Source organism: Equus przewalskii, chromosome 32, assembly GCF_037783145.1.
Source record: "Equus przewalskii isolate Varuska chromosome 32, EquPr2, whole genome shotgun sequence".
Taxonomy (NCBI): domain Eukaryota; kingdom Metazoa; phylum Chordata; class Mammalia; order Perissodactyla; family Equidae; genus Equus; species Equus przewalskii.
The window spans coordinates 19,113,964-19,138,984 of NC_091862.1; the positions used below are offsets into that span (position 1 = coordinate 19,113,964).

General features: G+C 37.3%; 1 protein-coding gene across 5 annotated transcripts in view; it reads right to left on the reverse strand.

Moving 5' to 3' along the window:
- Nucleotides 1-25,021, reverse strand: part of STXBP5 (syntaxin binding protein 5) — a 167,304-nt gene that overhangs the window by 56,079 nt on the left and 86,204 nt on the right. For all 5 annotated transcript variants that reach the window (XR_011535637.1, XR_011535636.1, XM_008539939.2 and 2 more), the window contains exons 10-17: nt 11,605-11,759; nt 10,322-10,394; nt 7,611-7,758; nt 7,331-7,398; nt 7,023-7,063; nt 5,933-6,153; nt 5,263-5,423; nt 1,095-1,220 (exon numbers count right to left, since the gene is read on the reverse strand). Coding sequence is in view for 3 of the 5 variants with exons in the window: in XM_008539939.2 (XP_008538161.1) it covers nt 1,095-1,220; nt 5,263-5,423; nt 5,933-6,153; nt 7,023-7,063; nt 7,331-7,398; nt 7,611-7,758; nt 10,322-10,394; nt 11,605-11,759 (993 nt within the window). In the remaining 2 variants the exon portion in view is untranslated. The remainder of the gene's footprint in view (nt 1-1,094; nt 1,221-5,262; nt 5,424-5,932; nt 6,154-7,022; nt 7,064-7,330; nt 7,399-7,610; nt 7,759-10,321; nt 10,395-11,604; nt 11,760-25,021) is intronic.

A 25,021-nucleotide genomic window follows, 5' to 3' on the forward strand; every position in this document is an offset into this window, starting at 1 on the left:
GCAACTTCCTACTGGTCCTTTTTCTTATATCCTGTTTGTTTCCTTCATGAATGTGGGCAGTAAAATATTAAACAGAAGGCTGTGTTCTTACATTGCGGGGTAGCAAATAAAGGACATGAGCGAAGACTATCTCAGACCGAGCCGGTCTTAGCTGGGCGCACAACTGCAGGAGACAGAGTTGGTAGCAGTGGCTACAAGGAGGAGGAAGACTGATGACAGAGTCCCTCAGGCTGGCATCATGGAAGGAGACAGTGACCCACACATGATCAGCAGCCCTGGGGCTGAACAGTTAGCATGTGGTCTCTCTTATACTACAATGTTGATTTTTAAAACAAACCAAAATAAATACTTTCTAAGTCTAGCATATTATAATAAAAAGTATGTACAATTAACACTATACACTTGAAGGCAGGAGCTGATAAATAAATATACCTGTAGCATAGATGAATATTTTACTAAACTATTACTACGTCTTTACAATTTACTCAAGTTAACTTTGTTAGACTTTCATTAGCCTGAGTACTACTATGAGAATTATTTCTGAGAGTATATATAGGAGAAGATATATTGACTTTAAACGTTTATCTCAAATAATTCATTGGTCCCTGAGATATTTAACTTTTCATCAGGAAGGAGTATAAGCACACCCAGAGTAAATTATTCAGTGCAGAATTATGTTCCAAATAAACATGAATTTGGTCTAAAATTAAAGTTAAACAACAATGTTTTTTTTTCCTAAAGATTGGCACCTGAGCTAACAACTGTTGTCAATCTTCCTTTTTTTTTTCCTGCTTTTTCTCCCCAAATCCCCCCAGTACATAGTTGTATATTTTAGTTGCGGGTCCTTCTAGTTTTGGCATGTGGGATGTCGCCTCAGCGTGGCCTGATGAACAGTGCCATGTCCGTGCCCAGGATCCAAACCAGCGAAACCCTGGGCCGCCAAAGGTAGAGTGCGCAAACTTAACCACTCGGCCACGGGGCCGGCCCCTAAACAACAAATTTTTAAGTGATGCTATAATAAAGACCATTCTTTTTTAGTTTTAAAAATAAAAAAATACTATAAAGAGTCTGAGGAACACATAAATGATACTCACAAGCCATAGGAAGAATTGACTGCCAGGCTGGTTATTTGTTGTGGTGGTTCTCCACCCACCCACACCAACTGAATAACTAGTTCAGTCTGATAACCTGGAGACTGTTTAAGTGGTGAATTTTTAACTCTGTAATAAAGGAAAACATATTACCTTTTAACTCATCTTCAATTATCTTATTAGGCTATGTAATTATAAAGCCATGCATAAATAATATATAAAAATAACTTTATACACAAAATAATGCTAGATATTAAAAAATGTAAAAATTGGAATCTTGTCCTCTAGAAGCACTTAATCTAGTTGAAGATGAAACATGTACATAAATAAGAAACATAAGAGATCATACGTAAGTTCCACTATTAAGTGGGGGACAGAGTGAGACAGGGAGAAGCGGGGAGGCGGGAGAGCAGGAGGGGAGGGGAGAAGAACAAAGAGAAGCAGCGGCCCAGGAATTAAGAAGAGGAAAAAAAGTTAGAAGAAAAGTGGAAGTTAGAAAAGTAGACTTAAAACTTAGAAATATGGTCTAACTCAACGAAAACGGGCTAAAAACATAATGAGTTAAAGAACAAGTAAAAAAAAAAAGTGGGAAAGTAACTTGTGTGTGTGTGACCACTTCTATTATAAAAAAAAAATTGACTTTGACTTTGAGCTGATAGAATTTTTGAACACACAGACTCTTTCCAAAATAACTGCTGAATAGTGCTCAAAAAAATACTGCTTTTGCAAAACATAAGCAAACAAGATAAAGTAAAAGACCCATAGTCAAAGATTAACAAGTATGTAAGTGTGGTTACAGTGGAGGGGTGTGCGGTCATCAGCATAGCAAGATAGGCCAGGGCTGGACCCTGGAGGGCCTTCAAGGCCTGGCTGCAAAGGTCTGATGTTGGCAGAAAGAACTCGGGCTTTCGAAAAGCTGGAGTGAGAGTCCCGGCTCTGCCACTTACCCGCCACCTTCTTGTCTAAAATTGGAAATATTACCACCTAACCATGATATGAGGACATTGTCAGCGCCTAGGAAAGAGCCTTGCCAATGGTCAAATTGCACAGAAGCAACACATTTTCATTATTAAAGAATTAAAGCCAACGAAGGTTTGGAAGAACTATTTGGGAAGATGAATTGGGTGCAGGTGAGCAAGGTGAAGCAGAACAGCGAGTCCAGTTAGGAAGTTCCTGGGATTCTCCTGACGTGAAACAGTCAGAAAAAGCTGGACTGGAGACACGTCATGAAGCAGGAATCAAAAAGGCTTGTAACATCCACAAAGGCAGAAACCCTGCAGCACTTTTAACACTTGAGCACAGAGAGGGTACTCAGTATTGAGTGGCTGAATGAATGAGCTGGAGGCTGACAGAGGCAGAGGAGGGGAGAAAAAGAAGATGGAGCGATTCTACATGGCCCGTCCCCAAGCCCGCCAAAAAGATGTCAGGATGAAGAGCTGGCTTTACAGGAATATATGTTAAGTCTGAGGTGATGGTCGGGTCTTCAAGTGAGCTACTCAGCAAACGGTCAAATGTGTTCCCCAACCTCACGCACACTGAGTAAGTTCGTACAAAACTTACACTGGTTAAACTCATGACAAGCACGTGAGGGGGAGTGTCCAAGGGGTTTATAAGGGTGTGAGACTTTCTAAGGAATAAAGCTACTTAGACACAACACCTCTAATACTTGATCAGTAAACTTCAAACAGATTGGAAGATAAAATTTTTTTTAAAACATGAGCAATTTATTTTTTCTGTGACTACTTACACTATAAAAAAAAAAATCTGCTTTGACTTTGTGAGAACATATTGATTGCACAGACTTTCTCCAGTTATTGCTCTTGTAAAACACATGCAAAGCCTGCTTACTTCAACAACTCTTGAGGCACCTGCCTTGGAGTGACAGTGTATGGAAGGACATCAGGAAGACTATTCAAATGTTGAATCTCCTGACACCAAACTCAGAGGTAAGAACCCTTTTGAATCATTTATTTGGTACTTCCAGTGAAGAAGACCATGACACCTGACCTTTGGCTGCAATATTTGCTAGACTCACTCTAAGTAAGAAAAGGGTCAGTATGTTGCCAATTTCAGGGTAAACATGAATCACTGGGGGCACCCCTAATACGAACTGAGTTATAGTCACTTCTGCCTGTGCACAGTCTGCAAGGCAATATACTCAGAACCGAACACTGGTTGAGGCAGAAGTTCTGATTCTTCTCAGGGAAACACCCACTAATCAGCTGCAAGTGTCCATCTCAAGAGAGAGCGACAGACTGAGTAGCATTTCATCTCCATCACAGAAAGCCTCTGTTGATATAAGCACAGGCCGAAGGGTGTGAGTGTGCTATTTTCTCGTTGTATGAATTGGGTAAGGCTCAAGGTAGTGCCCACCTTCCCTCTGGGATAGTTATTGTGCACATTAGATTAGATTCTCAAGAGCAGGAATAAGCATTAGGGATAATTTTAGAAGTGCATACACGGACACATTTAAGACTGAAATGATGAAGACACACAGAACTCATGCAATTCTTATTCCACTTAGTATAAAGAAACAAAAAACTTCTTAAGCAAAAATAAGCCAGCCAAATCTGCTGCAAAATTCCCAATTAGGAAAAAAATTAGAAACCAGATCAAGGAATGACAGAATATGTTAGATTTTAAAAATACAAAATGGGGGTGGTAGATGTTATGTTTTTATACCTACAGTGGTTATCATTTTAATATATGTAAATTAATTTGTTCCCTTTTTTTTTTTAAGATTTTATTTTTTTCCTTTTTCTCCCCAAAGCCCCCTGGTACATAGTTGTATATTCTTCGTTGTGGGTCCTTCTAGTTGTGGCATGTGGGACGCTGCCTCAGCGTGGTTTGATCAGCAGTGCCATGTCCGCGCCCAGGATTGGAACCAACGAAATACTGGGCCGCCTGCAGCGGAGCGCGCGAACTTAACCACTCGGCCACGGGGCCAGCCCCTAATTTGTTTACTTTTTAACGTTAAGGGGTTGAATCTTTATAAAAAGCTCCATAATTTGTACAAATATATTTTAAATGCCAAAATAATGTTTGGAGACTTTGCAGTTTCAAAATGATTTATCCATTCTCATTCTTCTGTTGTGACAACTAATGCCTCCAGACATGGCCAAATGCTTCCTGAGGAGCAAAATCACCCGTTCGAGAACCACTGGCATAGAAAACACAAGCTCGAATTTATGTAAACATATATAAAGAAGATTTTTTTAAAAAAGCTATACCTTTTAAATGATTATAATACAAAGAATCTGCCTTATCTAATGCATTTTTGATCACACACTCTCCACAGTAACTGTTGAACTATTCACCAATAAAAGAGAGTCTAGCAAGTTGAAGGAAAACAGAACAAAGCCTGGTTCTTTCTAACAAATGTCAATCGTCTCTCTTACCACCCTCCCTCCCTCGAATCTACCACGGTCTGGCTTTTGCCCCCCAACTCTTATACTGAATCGCTGACATTTTCCACAACCACTTCGCAGTCATCATCCTAAATGAGTTCTCTGTAAATGTAATACACTTTTAATCACAGTCTTCTTGAAATTCTGCAATAATTTTAACTCTTTCTTCATTGTTTTATTTCTCTGCCATATTTAAGGCTCATGTCTTTCAAAAACCTTAACCACTCAATAATATAAATTGGACAGGAAAAAGGAAAATAAAACTTTATTCAATTTGTTCCTGTATAAAAAACAAAATGTATTCAAATCTGGAATGCTACAATAAAGGTATTTAAACACCACCACTGTGGTGCTTGAGCAGATTCAGGAAAAGTTAGGAAAATGATTATAAAATGCCTAAATCTCTAACAACTGAAAAAAACAGAATTTTCAGAGTGGTAGAAAGCAGTCTAAACATACATTTGATCCACATATAAATCAAAAATCACTGGATTTAGAAGACTGAGCTATATACAGGAAAGATCCATACTGACCTACCAGTGTGTTTAGAGATCAAATCTTAGCACGTTAAGGACAAAATCATGAAACACAACCATATTGCTCTTGATGTCACAAAAAAATGAGTTGGGTTAACCACAGCAAAACGAAAAAAGGTGCTCTTATGGCATTTTACTCTATCACAGAAAAATGTTACTGTAACTTAACTAATGCTTACCATCTAAATGAAAAGATTATTTTCGAAACATCTATTTTTTATAACTTACTTTAAACAAGGGACATTGTCGCGAAGCCCGTCAGATGAACTACCACTGCTGGAAGGGCGAGCCTGAGGCGGGCCGGGCTGAGGACTGGCCCCGCCCACTGCCTGCTCACCCTCCGGGGACTCCACATCATCCATCTCATACAGCAATCGGACTTCAAGCATCTGTCGGAAAAGTGAAACAGTTTACCCATTCCTAATAATTATTGCTCATTTTATTACAGCTTATATACACAGACGTATACTTCAGTGAAAAGAACACATTTAAAGGTAAAAATTTGCAAGATTTCTAAATGTAAGGATTTAGCAACGAAAAAATGTTGTTTCTGATTCAGCTTTTTAAAAAAGATTGTGTGTATGTGTGTCTGTGAGTGTACACACAAGCATTATGATTTTAGAATTCCTGGCACTCCTGTAAGTACCTAATTAGAGTGTGCTCACACTCATATTAACTTTCCTCAAATGAGACATGCACTGTCCTTAAGGACTTAAATGTTCAGTAAGAACATATGCATAAAAATTGGCTATTTTTCACAACAGATGGATGGCAATGTGAATACTGAGGTGCCTTTAAAAAAATTCTAGACAAAACTGACTGCAAATAGTCTTCTAAATAATTCAAAAATTTTAAAATGTCAGACATCTGACATCGAAAGTAATTAAGAGATTATTACCGGAATGACTTCTGTGATCACCTCCTGTTTGCTGAATCTATAAATGATGACGTGAGCCGAAACTCCGGCTATGCACAGCATTCTACTTTCTGGACACCAGGAGATGATCTGAATGGCATACGGATCTTCATCTACAATGTCTGTGTTTGGTCTGTCATCTTTATTTCTTGACTTTTCAAATACTTTAGATGTCTTCAGTTTATATAATACTTGCAGAGTTACTAGGGAGAAGATAATACATATTAGATACTTTAATACAAAAAAAAAACAAATATAAGGTAACATTTAATTTGTCATACCATGTAAGGAAAATAGCCTATATTTATTTGAACCATATTTTCACTCCTAGGTCTACATTTCTCTATTATACTTTTAGATGATGCATTCACTGTACTCATTGACCAAAAAAAGTTGTACCCATTATACTCATTAAAAAAAGATTCACCATCATGATGAATTTAGATAACCTGAAAAAAATGAGTAACAAGAAGATTTTGTAAAAAAATGTAGAAATATAACAAATAATAAGGAACAGATTTTGCTTTCTAAAATGATTTTCTACATATTGTCTCTACAAAAGGTACCAATATTATCTAACACTTCTACATGAGGAAACATAATGCATCCTGAGTTAACTGAATTCTTAGTGCTTGCGATGTATGTTTTGCAAACATTAGCCACTCAAAGTATTCGTCCTGTTTCTGCTATTATGTAACCACCATATATATTTCACCAAGATGATACAAACTTTTGTGACCTAAGTTCAGAATCAGGCATTATATTTATTCTACAAAATTCTGTTGATTTGAAACATATTCCCACTTCTACCTCTGAGTTAAGAGGAGAAGATCTGAAGAAATTTTGAAGAATTTGAGTACTTCTGTTGAGAATTATTCTTGATTTGCTAATAATATCCTTAAGAATATCTTTAATCCATTAAAAATTCTAAGCTGATATCAGTGATAAATCAGGTATTAAATTTACAGCCTCCAAATTTCAAATTAAACGCAGCTTATACAGTCATTCTAAAACAGGTAGTATAAAAGCAATGACTGTGCAACATACAACAAATAACATTCCACAGACTTACCTGCAGAAGCATCCCAGAACTTCACCGACCCATCAGCGTGCCTATGAAACCAAATGAGTTAAGAATGTGATGAAGAAAAAAAATGACATTTTCTCTTTCTCTGAGGTCAAGTATACAAACAAGACAGTCACCAAAACGAGGAAAAAGGTAAAATTTAGGGTAAATTGGCAGGTTCTAGACAATAAATTATTTTTTATTATGGTATAGCATAAAGGAAAGCACTACCTGCCCAATTAATTAACATTCATGTGTTCTTGATTATATTTAGTTATTATTGATTTATTTGGTGAAAACAGTCTTTTACTTACCCTGTAATAATTATTTCTGGGTAGCTTTGAGTACCCAAGCCCCAATTACCTCCATTGATGGGCCATTCCTATAAGAAAAGATTATTGTATAAAGCAACTTCCAAGCATAAATACATCTTCATATATATATGTACAACAACAGTAAATGATATACTTTACTTTCAAAAAGGGTTTCCTATACATTTTCTCTAGAAAAGCTATCAACATTATCAAACACTCCAAGATGATGAATATAAAATACTGAAATGTAACACTAAATACTAGAACTCATGTTCAATACCTTTTTGCTGTAACCTTGACGTTTCTGTCTAGCTCCAACAGAATAAAGTGCAGGAATAAGGTCCACGGGGCAATCAGCAAAATATTCGCAACACGTCACAGGGGATTCATGTATACTCAAAGGGTAGGGGTTTTCAAATATAGGATACCTTTAACAATAGGAAAAGAAAAATATTTATTAATTTAATGAATCATTACCCATGATTAATACAACAATGAAAACTTTTAAGAAATATTTACAGCTTTAGAATGGAAAAACTTTTTTAAGTTTGATTAATTTAAAATTAACATCCTTTGAAGGTCCACATAATATATTATCTGAACTTGTATTTTAACTTTTCAGATAGTGTGTTCTTCTCTATAGTTTTAGAAATTACATACATTCCATCACAGATATTTAATAGATTTAACTTATGCAAATACGTAAAAAGAAATGATGTTTATAATGAAAGGTGCTCAATTAGAATAATAAACAGAAAAGCTGCAGCTGGACCTACATACCATGTGCCATACACTGGACTTATCTTATTTACTTCTTGCACCAGCTTATGATGTAGGCATTTTACTGAAGAAGAAAGGCTTAGGGAGAATGACGTGCCCAAGGCACGCCAGCTAGCAAGGAGAAGCAGAATTTGAACTGCATTCTTAACCATTAAGCTATACAGTCCTCAGTGAACAGAAACCACATCCTTCTATCAGTAGAGCTAACACAAACTGTCAATTCTTCTTTTTTCCTCCATCAATGTAATGGCTAGTGTAATATTTAATCTAGAAATGCTCTCTTGTTTCAGTGATAATCTAAATAAAATTGTACCTAAAATGTTTTCTACTTATGAAGTTATCTTATTAAATAAAGTAAAAAAATGCTTTCAAAAATCAAAATTAAAGTAGACTCCTAACTAATTATACAATGATATTTCTTTTCTGGTTTTAAAGTCCTTAAAATTGAGAATGGTTACTTAAAAATATCTGGAAAATCAGAAACCAGCTAAATCTGAAAAATTAGATGCACTGATCAGTGTACTACTGACAACAATTTTAAAAATTAAAGGAGAAAAATTTCAGAAAAGTCTTTTCTATACTTCAAAATGAACCCGACTGTCATCACTCCGTCCTCAACCATACACAAAGACAAAACTCAAACAAAACATGCATCTAAAAAATGGCAGGCAACGTTTTTCTCTTTATAAACACACTTTAAAATCTTTAGTTTAATGATTCTACTATTACTATACATTTAACTGATAAATGTGCTAAATAAAATGCCTATTCACAGGTGACTTGCACAGTATTTTCTTTAACTTAAATGTATCTCAGGACAGACCATGTGTGAAGTCTATTTGGAAACTTAAGGAAAAAAAAATCATACTAAGAATAAGTTATTTTAGGACTGTCATTTAGAAATAATGTTTTTAAATTCCTTTGTTCCACAACAGTCTTGTTATTTAAAAAAAAGAAAACACACAAAAAACCACAATAGATTATTACAGGTAGCACACACTAAGTTGATGTGAATTTGGGAATGCCTTAAAATAAGGTAAACGTATTGCTCACTTTTTACTTCCAGATTTTCCAATCTCAGTACCATTCACACTGGGATCAGATAAGTCTGTATGGGCGGGGGGGGGGGCCTGCTGTTCTGCGCCTTGTGGACATTGAGGAGCATCCTAGTCCTCTACCATTAGATGCCAGCAGCGGCACCCCCCCTCCCCCCGCAATAAAAGATGTGTACACAGACATTACCAACACCGCCTGGAGGGCAAAACTGCCCCCAGCTGAGAAACACTGAAATACCGAATGGGTAAACTCATCTGAAACCATATTTAATGATGCTGTCTCAGAAGATACAAATAAATACAGTGCTTTTCCAATCCAAGAATTTGTAAGTAAACATACTATCATCTATGTTAGAAAACACAGAATATGACAAATACTGCAAAAAGTTGCAAAGGAGCTATGGTGGGAATTTACAAATCAGATATAAGATATCTGGTTAAGAGAGAATAGGAAAAGCTAAAAGAGGAAAAGGCGGATGAGCTTTTTTTAACGTGGATTTTTGATGGCTCTAAAGAAGGTGGAGTGTTTCAGCTGTTGGGAACCAACATCTAAGAAAAGACATGGCAGTATGATGTTTTGCTTAAGAGACAGTTCAGTTTTTCCAGGGAATAAGGCTCCTGTAGGAAGACAGTGAGAAACCAGGTGGGAAAGGTACCTTGAATTCCTACTGTGTAGAGCAGTAGGCTGGGAAGGTGTTTTCAAATCAAAAACCAGCAGAGAACCATAGTGGTTTAGAGAAGAGAGTGACAAGACTGGTGCTGCAGGTAAAATTAACCTGACAGTGGCATTGGGGACACACCACAGCAGAGAGGGAATACGGATGGAGAGACCACAAGAGCTTGTCTGGAGCAAACTGTGATGGGATCAATTTTGGACATGCTGATTCCGTGTGCCCCAAGGCATCCAAACATTAGGTTGAATCATAGGAAATGGCAGAAATTCAACCAATTTTGACTTAAAAAATGTAAATTCTATATGATCAAAACAATAGAGAAATTGGCAGGTGATTAGAAATGTGCATCTGGAGCTCTAAAGAGGTCAAGGTTATGGATATAAACGTAGCATTTTTCAAAGATGAAATAGCCAATCCTATGCTAAAAAGAATCTTTTTTCACCACACACTAAAATAATTGCTCATCAAATTTTCTTTCTTACCCATTTTGTGCAAGGTCTATAAGTACTAAATCCTTTTCTAGAAGAACAACCACAGCATATGGTTCTTGAAAATCTGGAATAGGAAAACAATGCACGAACAACAGTTTTAAATATGCAAGAGGACAGCAAATTAGATAATAAACATTTCCTGTTTGGTCTTTATTTTATTTTGTTCCATTCTCTCAAGTGTTTAACATTCTGATCTTATACTTCATATAATTTAAGGCTAGTATGTTTTAAATGAGAGAAGTCTATATAATAACCCATACAAAATTATTTCAGTTTTGTAAAGATGAATAAGATAAGAAGCTCAGGTAACCTCTATGCTATTGCATATTCCAAGGCAGGACATGGAAAACAAACTCAAAATTTAAATCTGAATACCCATAAGAACAACCGTCACTTTTGGATCTCAAAGGAAACCAACAGAGTATTACTATAATGGTATCATCTCTGTCTTGGATATTTTACGTGTGTCTTAACTATAAAATGCATTACATCTCCACATCTCAATTACCTTCAAAGGAAGTAAAAAAGATCCAGATTTAAATTCCTTTTGAAATAATATATGCTAGTTGTGATGGTTAATTTTATGTGTCAACTTGTCTTTGCTCTGGTGTCCGGCTGTTTGGTCAAACACCTGCCTAGATGTTGCTGTGAAGGTATTTTTCAGGTGTGATAAACATTTAAATCAGTAGACTCAGAGTGAAGTAGATTATCCTCGATACGTGTGTGGACCTCATCCAATTAGCTGTAGATCTGAAGAGCAAAGACTGAGGTTTTCTGAAAAAGCAGCAGATCAGCCTCGGGATGGCAACACAGAAACCTGGCTGAGTTTCCAGCCTGCAGAATTCGGACTCAAGACTGCAACATCAACTCCTGAATGTTCGGCCTGCCAGCCTGCTCTGTCAATTTTAGACTTATCAGCCTCCACAATTGCATGAACCAATTTCTTAAAATAAATTCTCTCTCTCGTATTTCCTTTTGGTTCTGTTTCTCTGGGGAACCCTGACTACTAAACTAGTATTTTATGGAATTTTTAAATATTTCTTAATGGGGATAGTTTTGTTTATCCTTCAAAGGCACTTACTACTGATACATAATACTAAATAGATAAAGGTTATTAAACAAAATTAACTTCTGAAATAAAATCTGCAAAGTTATGAAAGTTCTCTCCCCCAGAAGAATTAGTGCAATAGGATAAGGAAACTACTTAGATAGCATACATATACAGGTCTTTGTTCTGAATAACAGAGAATGAGTTTTAAAGATGCAAAGCTTACCATTTGGGTATGGTGTTTCACATAGGGTTAGAAAATCAACAATTGAATAGTCCATTTCTAGCACTGCAGTACTTTTCCCATGCATAACTGTTAAGCAAGGTCTTCTTCCTACAGTATCATATGACAGACCTCCTGATAAAATAATAAAAGGTTCCCTGGAAATAAAATACATAGTTAAGATTATAATTAGCATAGTGGAGACGAAGTATTTTTTGCTGTATCATAAATTTTTTATTTAGTGAAATAAAATCTTAAATTCTAACATTTTTATGCATCATTTAATTGAATACTTGCATGTGATTTTTTAATTGCATTAGGTAAAACCCAAGTGACTCCTGAAAATTAACCTACAGTAGGAATGAATATTGACCACATCTCACTCTCTCTGAGAGTCCTCCCTTTGGTCCCTAAGATTTTTTCCTTTATCCTCTTTAAACCATTGTCAAAAAAATCTCTCTGGCTTTCTGCTGGTAAGTCTCCTCAATTACTGCCTTTATTTCCAATCCTAATAACCAGGCCGCAACAGAAGTTCCAAGAGAGGACGTGAATGCCCGAAGGCAGCCATTGTACGTAATGAATTAACTTCTCACCAATGCATCAAGAATGCACGAGCTACAAATTACCCTTGAGAATAGTCGCTCAAATCATTTTCTGTAGCTTAATTCCCTCCCGGAACCTTGGCTGGTGTGCTTCAGAATACAGCTCCCGCGCATCTGTCAGCTGCCAACTTGCCACTTTTGATGAGCTCCACAACCTGTCTCCCGATCAGTCATTATTAATTTTAATGATTTATCTAGACCCACCTCATAAAACTGCATCTCTAAATATGCAAAAAAAAAACCCCATGAAATACCTTTTCGTATGTTTTGGTCTGAGTGTATTTCTTTATCTTTATTTGCCTAGTTATGTTTTTTGTCCATATTTTCATTGGATTAGTAATCTTTTTCTAACTGGTTTGTCAGAGTTCTTTGCCGTCTAAGGAAATTGGCTCTTCATCTGCCATCTGCATCTTCTTACTTGTTGGTGACGAAGTTGCTTCTGGTGCATTACACAGATGATTTAAAATGTTCTGTATACGACTTCCTTAAATGTCTTCATTTATGATTTTTCAGGTAGTTTCTTCCTGCTTACTCTAAGGCCAGTGTATCTATCTCCCCCCTCTTCACAGCTAGTACAAGCAGTATCTAACCATACGTAATGGTTAAAAGTGTTAATTCTGGAACTAAACTGTCTGCATTTAAATCTCAGCTCTGCCTTTAATTTCTGTGTGATCCTGGACAAGGTGCTTAACCTCTCTGTGCCTAGCTTCTGCATCTGTAAAATGGAGCAGAGTAATAAGTAACTACCCCCAACAATTAAATTGAGTTGATTAACACATGCAAAGCACTGGGGTCAATGCCTGGCACACAGTACAACCTTAGTAAGATTTACTTATTATTATTGTCATTATCATCAAATCACTATAATCTATTACAAACGTTTCTCTTCTTGTGATATGTGGAAAGAAACATTGAAACTTCTAAATTATATTTATTTTTATCTAAAACAAGAATAAATAACCCCCACAAAAATTTACTTAGGGTAGTAGTGGTACAGGTGTGTAATTTATAAGTAAGTATCAATATTAGGTCAAATAACACAGTTTTTTAATACTTAAACATTTTACCTATTTGAAATACATAAAATAACATATGTGTAGATATGTGTGTATGTACAGTATTTCCCTATTTAATACTGCACCCTCATGTATCCCTGTTTTCCTTATTTTTATCAAAGCATTTATCGCTAAAACTAATTTATTTATTTTGCGTATTGCTTTTCTCAGGAAAATACAGGCTTCAGAAGGGCAAGTGGTTTTGTTCGTTTTGGTCACTGCTATATCCGAAACAGCGCCTCGTGGGTAAACGAACGGATCCGTTACATTAACCATGACTAGCTTACTATCACTCCAATTGTTCACCACTAAACTGACTTGGGTCATTTTATTTTTCCAGCTAAGTGACAGTAGCCAGAGCTTAAATTTTTGTCCTGAACAGAACTACACCTATACATCCATTGTTCCAATGTCTGAGCAAACCATGATTATTATGACTCGTCAGAAAAGCGTATTTAATTTTCTTCCACTCTGTATCACACATAATGAATAAATGGGATATAGCTCCTCTCTTCTGTACTTTGAAATACAGCATACAACTGGATGTAAAACACTAGGAAAAAGGGCGAAGAGTCCGACAACTTGAACTTTTACAGAGTGGGGGGCCTGGTATTTTATATGTAATATTTCAAAGATAGGCTGATAAGTATGTTTCTACATAAAGCCAACTTAAAAAAAATGTACTATTAATATAAGAACCATGAAGAGAGAGATGCTCAGCTATGTTACAGAATAAAATTTCCATGCAGATACCAGGTAGGTGACCAGGTTATTACATGATTAAACCGTTAGCATGGTATTATAAAACCCTGCCCATCAGGTAGATTTACCCTCAAAGGGCAATAATACATAAATCAGTCATAAAAACAATGATAAAGTTAAATATTTTAAAGCTAGACAATGAAAATTATAAAAATTCAAAGCTTTTGTTGGCATTTGGAATTATAGTAAAAGTTCTAGGGAATCTAGATTATTTCTGGGTAATATGTGAATTATGGAAGTAGAGAATGGTCTTTTTTTTAAATAAAAGATTAGCCTTTGTGATGTTATAAAAAGGTCGAGAAGTAGTATAATTTTTATTCGATTACTTTAAGTAAAATTTAAGTAGAAATCCTTTCATTAATGTTGGGTGTTACCCAAAACCCACATATTTTGAAGACATCCAAGTTAGGAAGGTGTTTATTTGGACATTTTATCATTTTGATTGGGATTTTTAAGAGGCTAGACACTTCAGGGAAGTATACATGCTTCCTTTTTCTGATTAACCCCCCTCAAGGTGGCCTTGACAATAAGTTTGGCTGAAGCTGTGTTTCCATAGGAAGCATTCTTTACTTAAAGGAGGCACTTCTACCCCAAAAGCCATTTGTATAAGCAATGTGCTCAACTCAGTCCCATAACACTGCCCATTCATTCACTCGAGTATTTTTTCAGCACCTGTGTTCCTGAGAAGAAAACAGAGCTCTCATGTCTAGTCTAGGCAGACAATAAACACAGTGTGATGTGTTGTGAAGAAAACAGAACAAGGCAGAGTGGTGGGCTGACTGTGAGGAGCGGCTAGAGGGGTTACTGTAAGACAGAGAGGCCAGGAAAGGTTCCTGCGGTAAAGACAGAAGAGCTGGGACGAGAACGAAGGGGAGCCAGCCCCTCAAAGGTCTCGGGGTTGGGGGAGAAGGATGCACATTCTAGGCAGCAGGAATAACCACCTCAAAGACCCCGAGTCAGGAATGAGCGTGGGGTATCCGAGGAACTGAAGGGCCGTGTGGCTGCAAAGATGAGTAAAGCAACCCATGGTGCTGGACGACATGACCCTAAATCTCATAAACACATCTTCTTCACTCTGTTAGGATCTCGGGAACCCGTTTCCATTTCATCCCCACAATTACTTTAGTTCTGGCCCCAATAACCTGCAGCTTACCTTAGAACAATAACATTTGCACAAGTTGCTCACTGACCGAGATGTACTTCCCCTCATTTTCGTTTGGCTAATTCCTACTCCTCCTTTAAACGTCAGTCAGTCCAGTGATCTCCTCAGGAAACCCCCACTGACCCATGGGCCCTGACTGAGCCGGGTGCCCTGCCCGGGTTCCTAGGCGCTCTCCGCATGCCTCTTCTCAGCGTTCACCACACTGAACTGCCATCGGTTATCTACTTTCCTTCCTACTCTGAGCTCCTTCAGGACCCAGAATATGCATTTTACCTGCAGGACCAGGCCCTAGCTAGCTATCCCCAAAAGGGTGTCAAACACCCATTTTAAATACCACTACCCTACTGCCCTGCCGGTCACTGGTGCTGGACTTCCTGAGTCAGAAGCGCTGCGGGAGGGCCCAGCAACTCAGGTGACTCCAGCACAGGGCCGGATGCGGGAAAAGCTGTCTAAAGAAGCATGAAATTTAACTGTTGTGCTGTTCTGAAGCTCCTTCCGCATAAGTAGACTCCTACCTATGTTATTACTGCATCTATATATTTTTTAAATTGGAATTTAAGCTCTCAGTAGTCAATCTCATATACCACTGATTTACATTACTAACCCGATTAAATCCCCCAACTTTTTTCACACAGAAATATGCCATTCTATTTAGAGGGAACACGTGTGTATCTGGTGAGCAGGACTGTACCTTAGCTCTTGAAAGCTACCTGGTAACAAATAGCTTTTCTTTACCACTCTAATCCCAGTGCTCAGCAGGAAGTCCAAAGACATACAGATTTATTGAAGGAATTAATAAATAATGATTGATTTTTATGAGACCCTATATCAAATTTCTAACACTCTCAGTTCAAATTTCAAATGTAAATTATGATTATCTAATTCGGATAGTCTAATCGAAGTCTATGCAACTCTGACCTCATATTTAGTGTCAATGTGTCTATTTTTCACATAAAAGTTAAAGTTTAGATTGTGTTGATTACATGTCAATTATTATAATAGCTTCATCTGCATACACAGCTAGAGTGGAAAACAAACTCTGAAGCACACTTCAAAAAGTAATAATGAATTCCTCTAAGTTTTTAAAGCTGCAAAATCAAAATGGAATAATCAAAAAGAAGGGTTTTAAAAATCGAATGTTTAATTTAAGGGCCGAGAAGCAAAAAAGAAAATAAAATTGAAAATATCGGGAGATGAATTAAAGGAACTCTTCTCATCATATAACCTGCCAGTCTCGAACAACACTTCTCAAATTATCTGTGGCCAAGAACTATTTTTAAAAATTTTCAGTTCGTTGAAAATCTCTGCTTTTGTCAGATGTGTATGTGTGTGGAGATGTGGCGACGTCAAATGATATTACAGCTTCTGCACTCTTCCTCTTGAGTCCTGCACTCCTGTACTTATTTTGTCTCAGCCCAGTCAGCAGATAGCACCACGCGTTGCGCTCCGAGCAGCAGTAGTCCTGAACCCAGGCTGCCGAACCTTCCAACGACAGTACTTGTCCGACCCGCTCATGGGGGGAAACATGAGGGTGTCACTGAGGTGCTCACTCAAGGCCCCACACCTCGCACTCTGTGGAGTTCAACCAGGAACCATAGAACTCATCAGGTGGGTCTGTCTGGGTAGAGGGCCGATCCCAAGAGAACTACGGCTTAGTTATGACAAGTCTTCATCAGGGTCCTCTTTGAGTGAACAGGAAATAACAGGGTAGCATAGGAATAAATTATTAGGATAATGAAGTGAGTATGGAGAATAAAAAAAAGCACAAGGGACCACGGCCCAGGCTCTGGAAGCGGACATGTGTGTTCAAATGCCAGCTCTGGCACTTTGTACCTATAAGGACTGAACAACTCTAATTTGAACAATCTGAGCCTCAATTTGTAGCAATACCTCACAGAGTTACTGTCAAGATTAAACGACATCATATATAAATTGCTTATCACAGTGCCCAGTACACAGCACATTCTCAGAAAGTGACTCCCCTTCTACGAGTGTGATGATGATGATATTCCGGTGTCTTTCTCGTTCAGACCTCTACCTTTGCAATTTTAAGAGCACCCTCTGGAAGTAGGGGAGCCATCTGCAGACCACGTTTCACTAGGGACTAACTTTAATATTCCTTTGCTAATACATATGCAAAGACATAAGTTTGGGGGAAAAAGAAGAAACATATTTAGACAAGTTCCTGTTCATTTAATGACCAATTTAACAATGATAATACAGCTTTGGTAGAGAGGATTGTATATTATAGCATTTGCATAAAATATGTTAAGATTTTAACATAATTTTACATTAAATGTTTTATTAATATAATTTTTGTTATATTAAATTAAACTGTTATAGTAATTGGACTTAATACATATCCTTTTAGGTATAAAATCTGTGGACTCTCAGGGCTGGCCTGGTGGCGCAGTGGTTAAGTTTGCACTTAAAGACTTTCCTGATGAGAGCAGTGGTGATATTAACAATTTAAAAATATATTATATATAATGAAATGTGTCACACTGGGAGATATGAATGACTCACTGAGTCAATACTCTCCCGATGGCCTGTGCCATGATGCTACAGAAGCATGCATGGGAACAGGGTCACTCAAAGTGCAGATAGATCAATGGATTTTAATGAAACAGAGAACACAACTTTACTGATCTGGACTCAGGTTCCACACTACAGCTAATCTTTAAGAAGCTACCACTTGGCAAGTTTTGGTGTAGTATCAAAAATATTTACCACTACTTTAAAAGTCTAATCACATATTTGTGTAAAAGCTGGATTTTCTTCATACACTTCAGTTAAAAGAAGATGTCTCAACAGACTGAATGTAGAGGGAGCTCTGAGACTCCAGCTCTAGTCTATCGTACTAGACTTTAAAGAGATTTCTAAAATAAAACGAGTCCACTATTGCTTTTCAGAAATAAGTTATTTAAAAGTATTTTTATATGTTAACATGCAAAGAGTTTTTATTATTTTTAAATGAATTAATAAATGTCTTAAAAATTCTAAGCTTTATTTCTAATACAGTAAATGTCAACAGACTAAAATCCACATAAACAAAAGTTCTTTGGGGTTCTTAACAATAAGACCAACTTATGACTGTTAGTATACTCCTAAAAATTAAGCCCACACAGAAGAAAATCTGCAATAATGACAAGTTTTCATTTTAGTAAAGGTTATAACAATTAATTGGTTATTATAATTAAGAGGTTATATAATTATAAAAAACAGTATTATAACTAACAAAAGTTACAATAGTGGGCTTAAGTTTATTAGAAGGGATTCTCTCAGTTCCATGCAAAGAAATAAAATGGCATTCTTCTCTAAATTATGATCTTTTGAACACTAATACAGTGATAAAGATTTTTTGAAGTCCGTATAATTTCTCTTCATACTAGCCAAATTTTAGTGTCTTCCTTAATCATTTAAAAATTTAAGAGCTATTTAGCATCAGTCCTCTAACATCTGAAATCCTCATTTAAATGACTAGCTGACAAGCCACAATTTGGAGATAAGAGCAGAAGAAGAATCCATGAATTCTGAAGTCCTCATTTAATTATGAAAGCAAAAAAAGATCTCAGAACACCTCCCCTATCTTGGAGGATAGAAAGAAACTTGCTTAAGTGCCCTATAAGCTGAAAATTTCACAAACCTTAATAACTTTAAAAGAATTATAGTACTCTCTTGTGGCCAATAAAGGCTGATAGTCACAATAAAAGTTACCACGATGAAGCTGCCATGTCTATGGCAACACGAGTTTTCTCTACCTGTGCTGCGCAGGACAGAGCATCAACTGCAGTGCTCAAGTTAAACTAGAAAGCGAAACAAACATTAAGCGTCAACCTGAGAAGGCAGATTCAGAGTTGGTAGACCTATCCTAACCATATCAATTCTACAAAAATTATGCTTTGGGATTGTGATGTATGATAATTTTAATATGCAGGTCTGTTAGGATGCATGAGATTTATAAGAACATAAGAGCAATTCATAGCAGTTCATTATTTTGATTTCTTTCTAGTATCAATATAAATAACAGAATTTATGTAACAACTAGGCATTTTTTCTAAAAGAAATCTAAAATCTTCCATGTAGTCTTTGCCATGTGGAATTAACTTGTGATTAAAGGCACTGTATGTCAGGTTCACAGTCAAAGCTTCTGTAGGAAAGAACATTGCATAGTTTTCAAAATTAGTTACTGTAGACAAGGTCCTACACGGATTTGATGCCTGTCCTCTAGATAAACATAATCTAAATCTACAAGCTGATATCAATATATATTACAAGCAGACAAGTAAAAGGACTAGAACAATCAGCGAGCCACCACCCAGATAAGACAGTCCGTGTACATACAGATCATGTGAAAGCATCTTAGGGATGGGAAAAAATGTAGATTAGGATGAACAATGATGGCAATCTACCCTTAGACGAGCTCGAACAACCCATAAAGCTTTAAGGATACACCAGGAAACCAATTTAGCTGCTGAATAAGGCGCGGCTCTAAAACAAAAAACTGTAGGCAAGCTCAGAATGAACTTCAGTAGGAGGAAAAGCAGGACGAACTGCCTGGAGGCAGTGTAAGAAGGGGTATCTGAGGAGCCTTAACAAATAAGCACAACTCTGAAAACAATCAAGTTTGAAACGAAACTGTGCCTTTTCATAAATAACACATATTCAACAACTACAAGGTTTTAAATTCTATTTTAGGATTTCAGAAATGGAATAACTGTTACCAAATGAATATTAACCACTAACATACTAATTTTGTTAAATTCATCAGAGAGCTTCTAGACACAGGGGCACAGGCTAGCATTTGAGTAATTTCTGGTCTCTGCCAAAACACAAAAGCTTAGCTGGACGATTGCTTGCAAGAAATTAAACTGGAAAGTTTCTAAGAATCACTGCTGCTTTGCATGCAGATACAAACTCAACTTCACTGCCTCTGATCCTGGCAGGCTGCCTTTCCAGCAGCAGCAGTCATTTAGGGGTTCATATCAAGGTTACAGCATTTAAGATAATTCTACAGCACAAACGCTGACTTCTAAGGCAGTGAATTAATAAAACAAAAATCACCCCACATTGATGACACTGATGAAGCTATTATATTTTATACTCAGTTCTTTAAAGTATACACAGATACTTTCAAAAAGCAACATGTCAGTTTGTCGAGATTCATAAAAATCTTTTATCTTCAAAATTTCACCACTGGAAATTTACTGTTAAAAAATAGTGTAACAGTAAAAATATTGTTTTATTATCTATATCAAAAAAGAGAATATGTTCACTAGTATATTTTTATTTAAAATATTAAAAACCTGAGTATCTATAATAACGAAAAGCTAAATGTTAGCAAAAGAGGAATGTCTGAGTAAACTACACAGCTTTTAAAAGTATTTAAAAAAAAAAACTGATAAAAACTAGTAATACTTTAGACACGCTAAGTAGGAAAAAAACACCAAACTGAAAATGCTCTAAAAATATAATTAAGTGAAAATGGAGATGTACCTGAAGAAAGACCCAGGGAAACACAAATAAAAAAGAATAGTTTTAGAGTGGTGGAGTTAGAGGTAAAATGCTTCTCTGTGAAGATTTTACTTAAGGTTATAATTTTTTTTAAAAACCTAGATACTTCCAAAAACACTTCAGAGAATAAGTTAATAACAGTGGCTAAAGATGAAATCAATATAACAATTGCGACTAATCATACTCTTTTTTACAGTGCATTTTTCCTATGAAAACAGTTTGCCAATTTTTAATGTCATTTCCATATTTGTCACTACTCTTTGTATTAAAGTACTGCTAAAATGTAGCTTATGCCGGAGAATTTCCTGCTTCCTAGGCCACTCAAGAACAACTATACAAATGAAGTTAGACTATTACTGTGATTCAGTCCTTCCACATCATTTACTAAGTGCTTCACGCGTGCTGGCCCCTGCAGCAGGGGCCAAGAAGTCTCCTTTTCCATCACTTCATCGCTCTCACTTCACGCCATCCTTTAGCCAGCACACTCCCCTCTCCTCCACTTTTTGTCATCTACTTCAATGTTCCACTTCAGGGCCCAAAACATATCTTAATCCTGAGACTTTTGGCTCTGTGGCCAAAAATTTTTCTAGAAGAATGTATCTGGATCATTTAATCATATGACAATGCTTTCAGTATTTAAGAAGGAAAGGTATCTTCTGTATCTGTACTTTGGAGTCATCATGAGAAATTCACTCTCAAACTTTCTTCCAAAATTATTCCCTTTTCATTTTCAGTGTCTCCTATTCCAGTAGCTCTTTCTTTTCTGCCATTAGTCATATGGAGGTCTTCCCTTACAGTAAAAACAAAAGTCTGTGTCTTACTCTTCCTGATGACACAATTGCTACCTGCATCTACTGCTGAATTCACTGACTGCATGCTCTAAACCCAGTATTTTCTATTGTGAATCCACCCATTTCTTTTTCTTTCTTTTAATGTCCTTACATCCTGGCTCATGTTTGAAATGATGCTAATACAATTAGTACTCTTATAAATTAAGGCTTCCTACAATATCTATCTCCAACTCTTTCTTCTGTTATCATTCTAATCAATCTTTGATTGCAGCAAACAATGCCTACTTACTCTCTCCTACAAACATTTCAAGGACATGCTATCCTGGGTTTCCTGTTTTTCTGTTCAGAATCTGCTAGTCCTCCTTCATACTTTGTTATTTTGGTGTCTTAAGATAAAATACCAGTGCTAGGAGCCCTGGCTCTGTAGGGATCTGAGCTGTCAGGGGACCATTCTATGTGCTCCTTTTCTCATATACTCAAGCAACATCACCTCCACTTTAGCAACCACCACTGGTTAAAAGTACTTCAAGGGCTTCATACATGTTGACTTGCAAACAAAGTTAACAAGTAAAGCCTGAAAATGATATAAAAACTGATTTGTGTATCAGTAGACAATTAAATATGTGATATCAGTTTCAATTCAGCAGCATTAAGTTAAAACTGATACAGGGAAGAGCTTAAAAGCAGAGGGATCTTAGCACTTTAAACTGAAAGAAGCCACAGACAAAACCCAATCTCGCGCGTGTACTTACACAGCTACTAAATGAGGATTCTAATGTCACAAGACAGAGCTATGGATGGAGTAGTCTTAGTCTGCTGGCTATGTGGGATTTTACCATAACAGAGTTAAGGCGCTGTAAGTCAAAAGTTATCTCAAAATCAAGAAAATGAACAGCAACTTAGCCTAGTGAGGGATGAGATTTGGAGTATAAGACTGGGAGAAAATGTGCTAATTTTGAGACAATGAAGATAATACAGATAAATCTGTGGTGGGTTATAAGAACGTCTCTGAAGACAGTGATAAAATGAGAATCAGCCAATTTAAGACTGACACTTTCTGACCAACATGGTAAAAGTAACACGGAAACAGGGAAGGCTACCTGACGAGGCACTTGGAATTTTAAGAGTCCACGGACACAAAGAGGTCTTCTCCCATGAGGTGCAATTAAATATAAATCTGCCTGAGGGTTTTTCCTAAACTGTGTAAGACCAAGCACCACGACCACAAAGGGAGACCATAAAATCTACACCTGGACCTCATCAAGTTAGAAGTAAGCCTGTAGCCTCGAAATGACCCAGGAAGCTCTCCAGTCCTCTGAGCAGCTGGGGTTACTTGCAGGAAGTTATCCAGCCCGTGAGAGGCACAGACACATCTCTCAGTTCACGGTAGTGTGATTACGTGTGCTGAGTACGATTTCATGTTAAATTTAAGATGATGATCTGATAAACCAGCAAACTTAAAAGAGAATCCAGTTCTTGGCAAACTGAGTGCCCTGCGAATCGTCAGGAGATTCTATCCTAGCCCACGCTACCTGTGAGAACATTCGAGCTCCGGAGGCAAGATGAGCTCGCACGCCAGCTCTACTACCTCGGGGGGCAAGTTAGCTGAAGCGCTCTATGACTTACTGTCTATATCCCTAAGGGAAGATGATCAAAGGACCCATTTCGGGGCCAGCCTGGTAGCGCAGTGGTTAAGTTTGCACGTTCCACTTCAGCAGCCCAGGGTTCGCTGGTTTGGATTCTGGGTGTGTACCTATGCACCACTTGTCAAGCCATGCTGTGGTAGGCATCCCACGTATAAAGTAGAGGAAGATGGGCATGGATGTTAGCTTAGCGCTAGTTTTCCTCAGCAAAAAAAAAAAAAAAAAAAAAAGAGGAGGCTTGGTGGCAGATGTTAGCTCAGGGCTAATCTTTCTCAAAAAAAAAAAAAACCCTACGTGCCCATCAAGGGACAAATGGACAAAGAAGATGTGGTATATATACACAATGGAATACTACTCAGCCATAAGAAATTATGAAATCTGGCCATTTGTGACAACATCAATGGATCTTGAGGGTATTATGCTAAGTGAAATTAGTCAGAGGGAGAAAGTCAAATACCGTATGATCTCACTCATAAGTAGAAGATAAACCACAACGACAGACAAATACACAGCGATGGAGACTGGATTGGTGGTTACCATAGGGGAAGGAGGGGGGAGGGCAAAAGGAGTGATGAGGCTCACATGTGAGGGGATGGACGACAGTTAGTTTTTGGGTGGTGAACATGATGTAATCTACACAGCATTCAAAATATACTACAATGTACACCCGAAAGCTATATAATGTTATAATCCAATGTTACTGCAATTAAAAAAAGAGGATAAAAAAAGAATTTAGTGGAAAATAAATCTCAAAAATTAAAAAAAATCGTAAAACCCACAATAAAGGACATAGCTTCGAAGAAAAAACAAGAAAACAAAAAAACAAAACCAAAAGACCCATTTCATAGTGCTGTTATGAGAATGATGAAAGATAATACATTCAAATTGCAAAGCAGAATACACAACACATAGTAAGCAAAAAATGGATGTTAACTTTATCTACTAATTTTTTTCCTCTTGATGCTTGGAAGCCAAGCTATTTAAGAAGGGTCTTGAGTCCAAGATAGAAGATACTATTTTTGTCTCAAGTAAGGATGTGAGAACTGCTAAGACAATGCAAAAAGGAATTCCTTTGGTTTCTCAAAGTGGGCAGGCTATCCAAATGAGCTTCTCTTCGTGTTGCTATGGCGTAGCAAGAATTGGGATGAAGGAGGGAGAATGAACATGGAACACTTGCTGATTCTAATACAGTGGTGGCAAGAGAACTGAGAAAAGCAGAGGCTCCATGTACAATAAAAGGAGACAATAGACATGTATTGATGTACAGACTGTTACCAAACCTAGGATTCCAAAACACTGTTCTCAATGGTCAACAGATCTGTGAATGGACTGGGGGCGAGTGTCTTCACCTGCAGCTTCAGCAGGTAGTGTAGCACAGCAGCTGCCACTGGGAGAGCTGCAGGTGGGAGAACAATCTTGGGGATTGGAGGTTAATCTCAACAGAGAGTAGGTGTCCTTAAAAAGCAAGGACAGCGTGGTTAAGTGTACAGACTTAATTAAACCTGGGCTCTTCTGCTTATGAGCTGTGTGACTTTGGGCAAGTTACTCAACCTATCGGCTTCAGTTTCGTCTGTAAGACAAAGATAGTAATACGTGACTCGTAGGGGTGTTGCTAAAATTAAATAAATTAAAATGTGTAAAGCACCAAGTATCTGGCACACAGTTCCGCAGCATAAGGTTAACAGATATAGTCATTTAAGAACAACCGACAGTTAGGAAGGAAAGAGCCACAGAGAGTGAGCCTGTGTTCTGGGGCAACCGCGATCTCTTGGCACGAGGGAGCTGTTAGGGGCTGCGGAGAGTTAGGATCCTCTCATTGGAAACGCGGCTCTGGAAGCAGCGGGGGAAACAGCAGCAACAAGTTTGTGAGCATTACTGAAATAGACCTTTA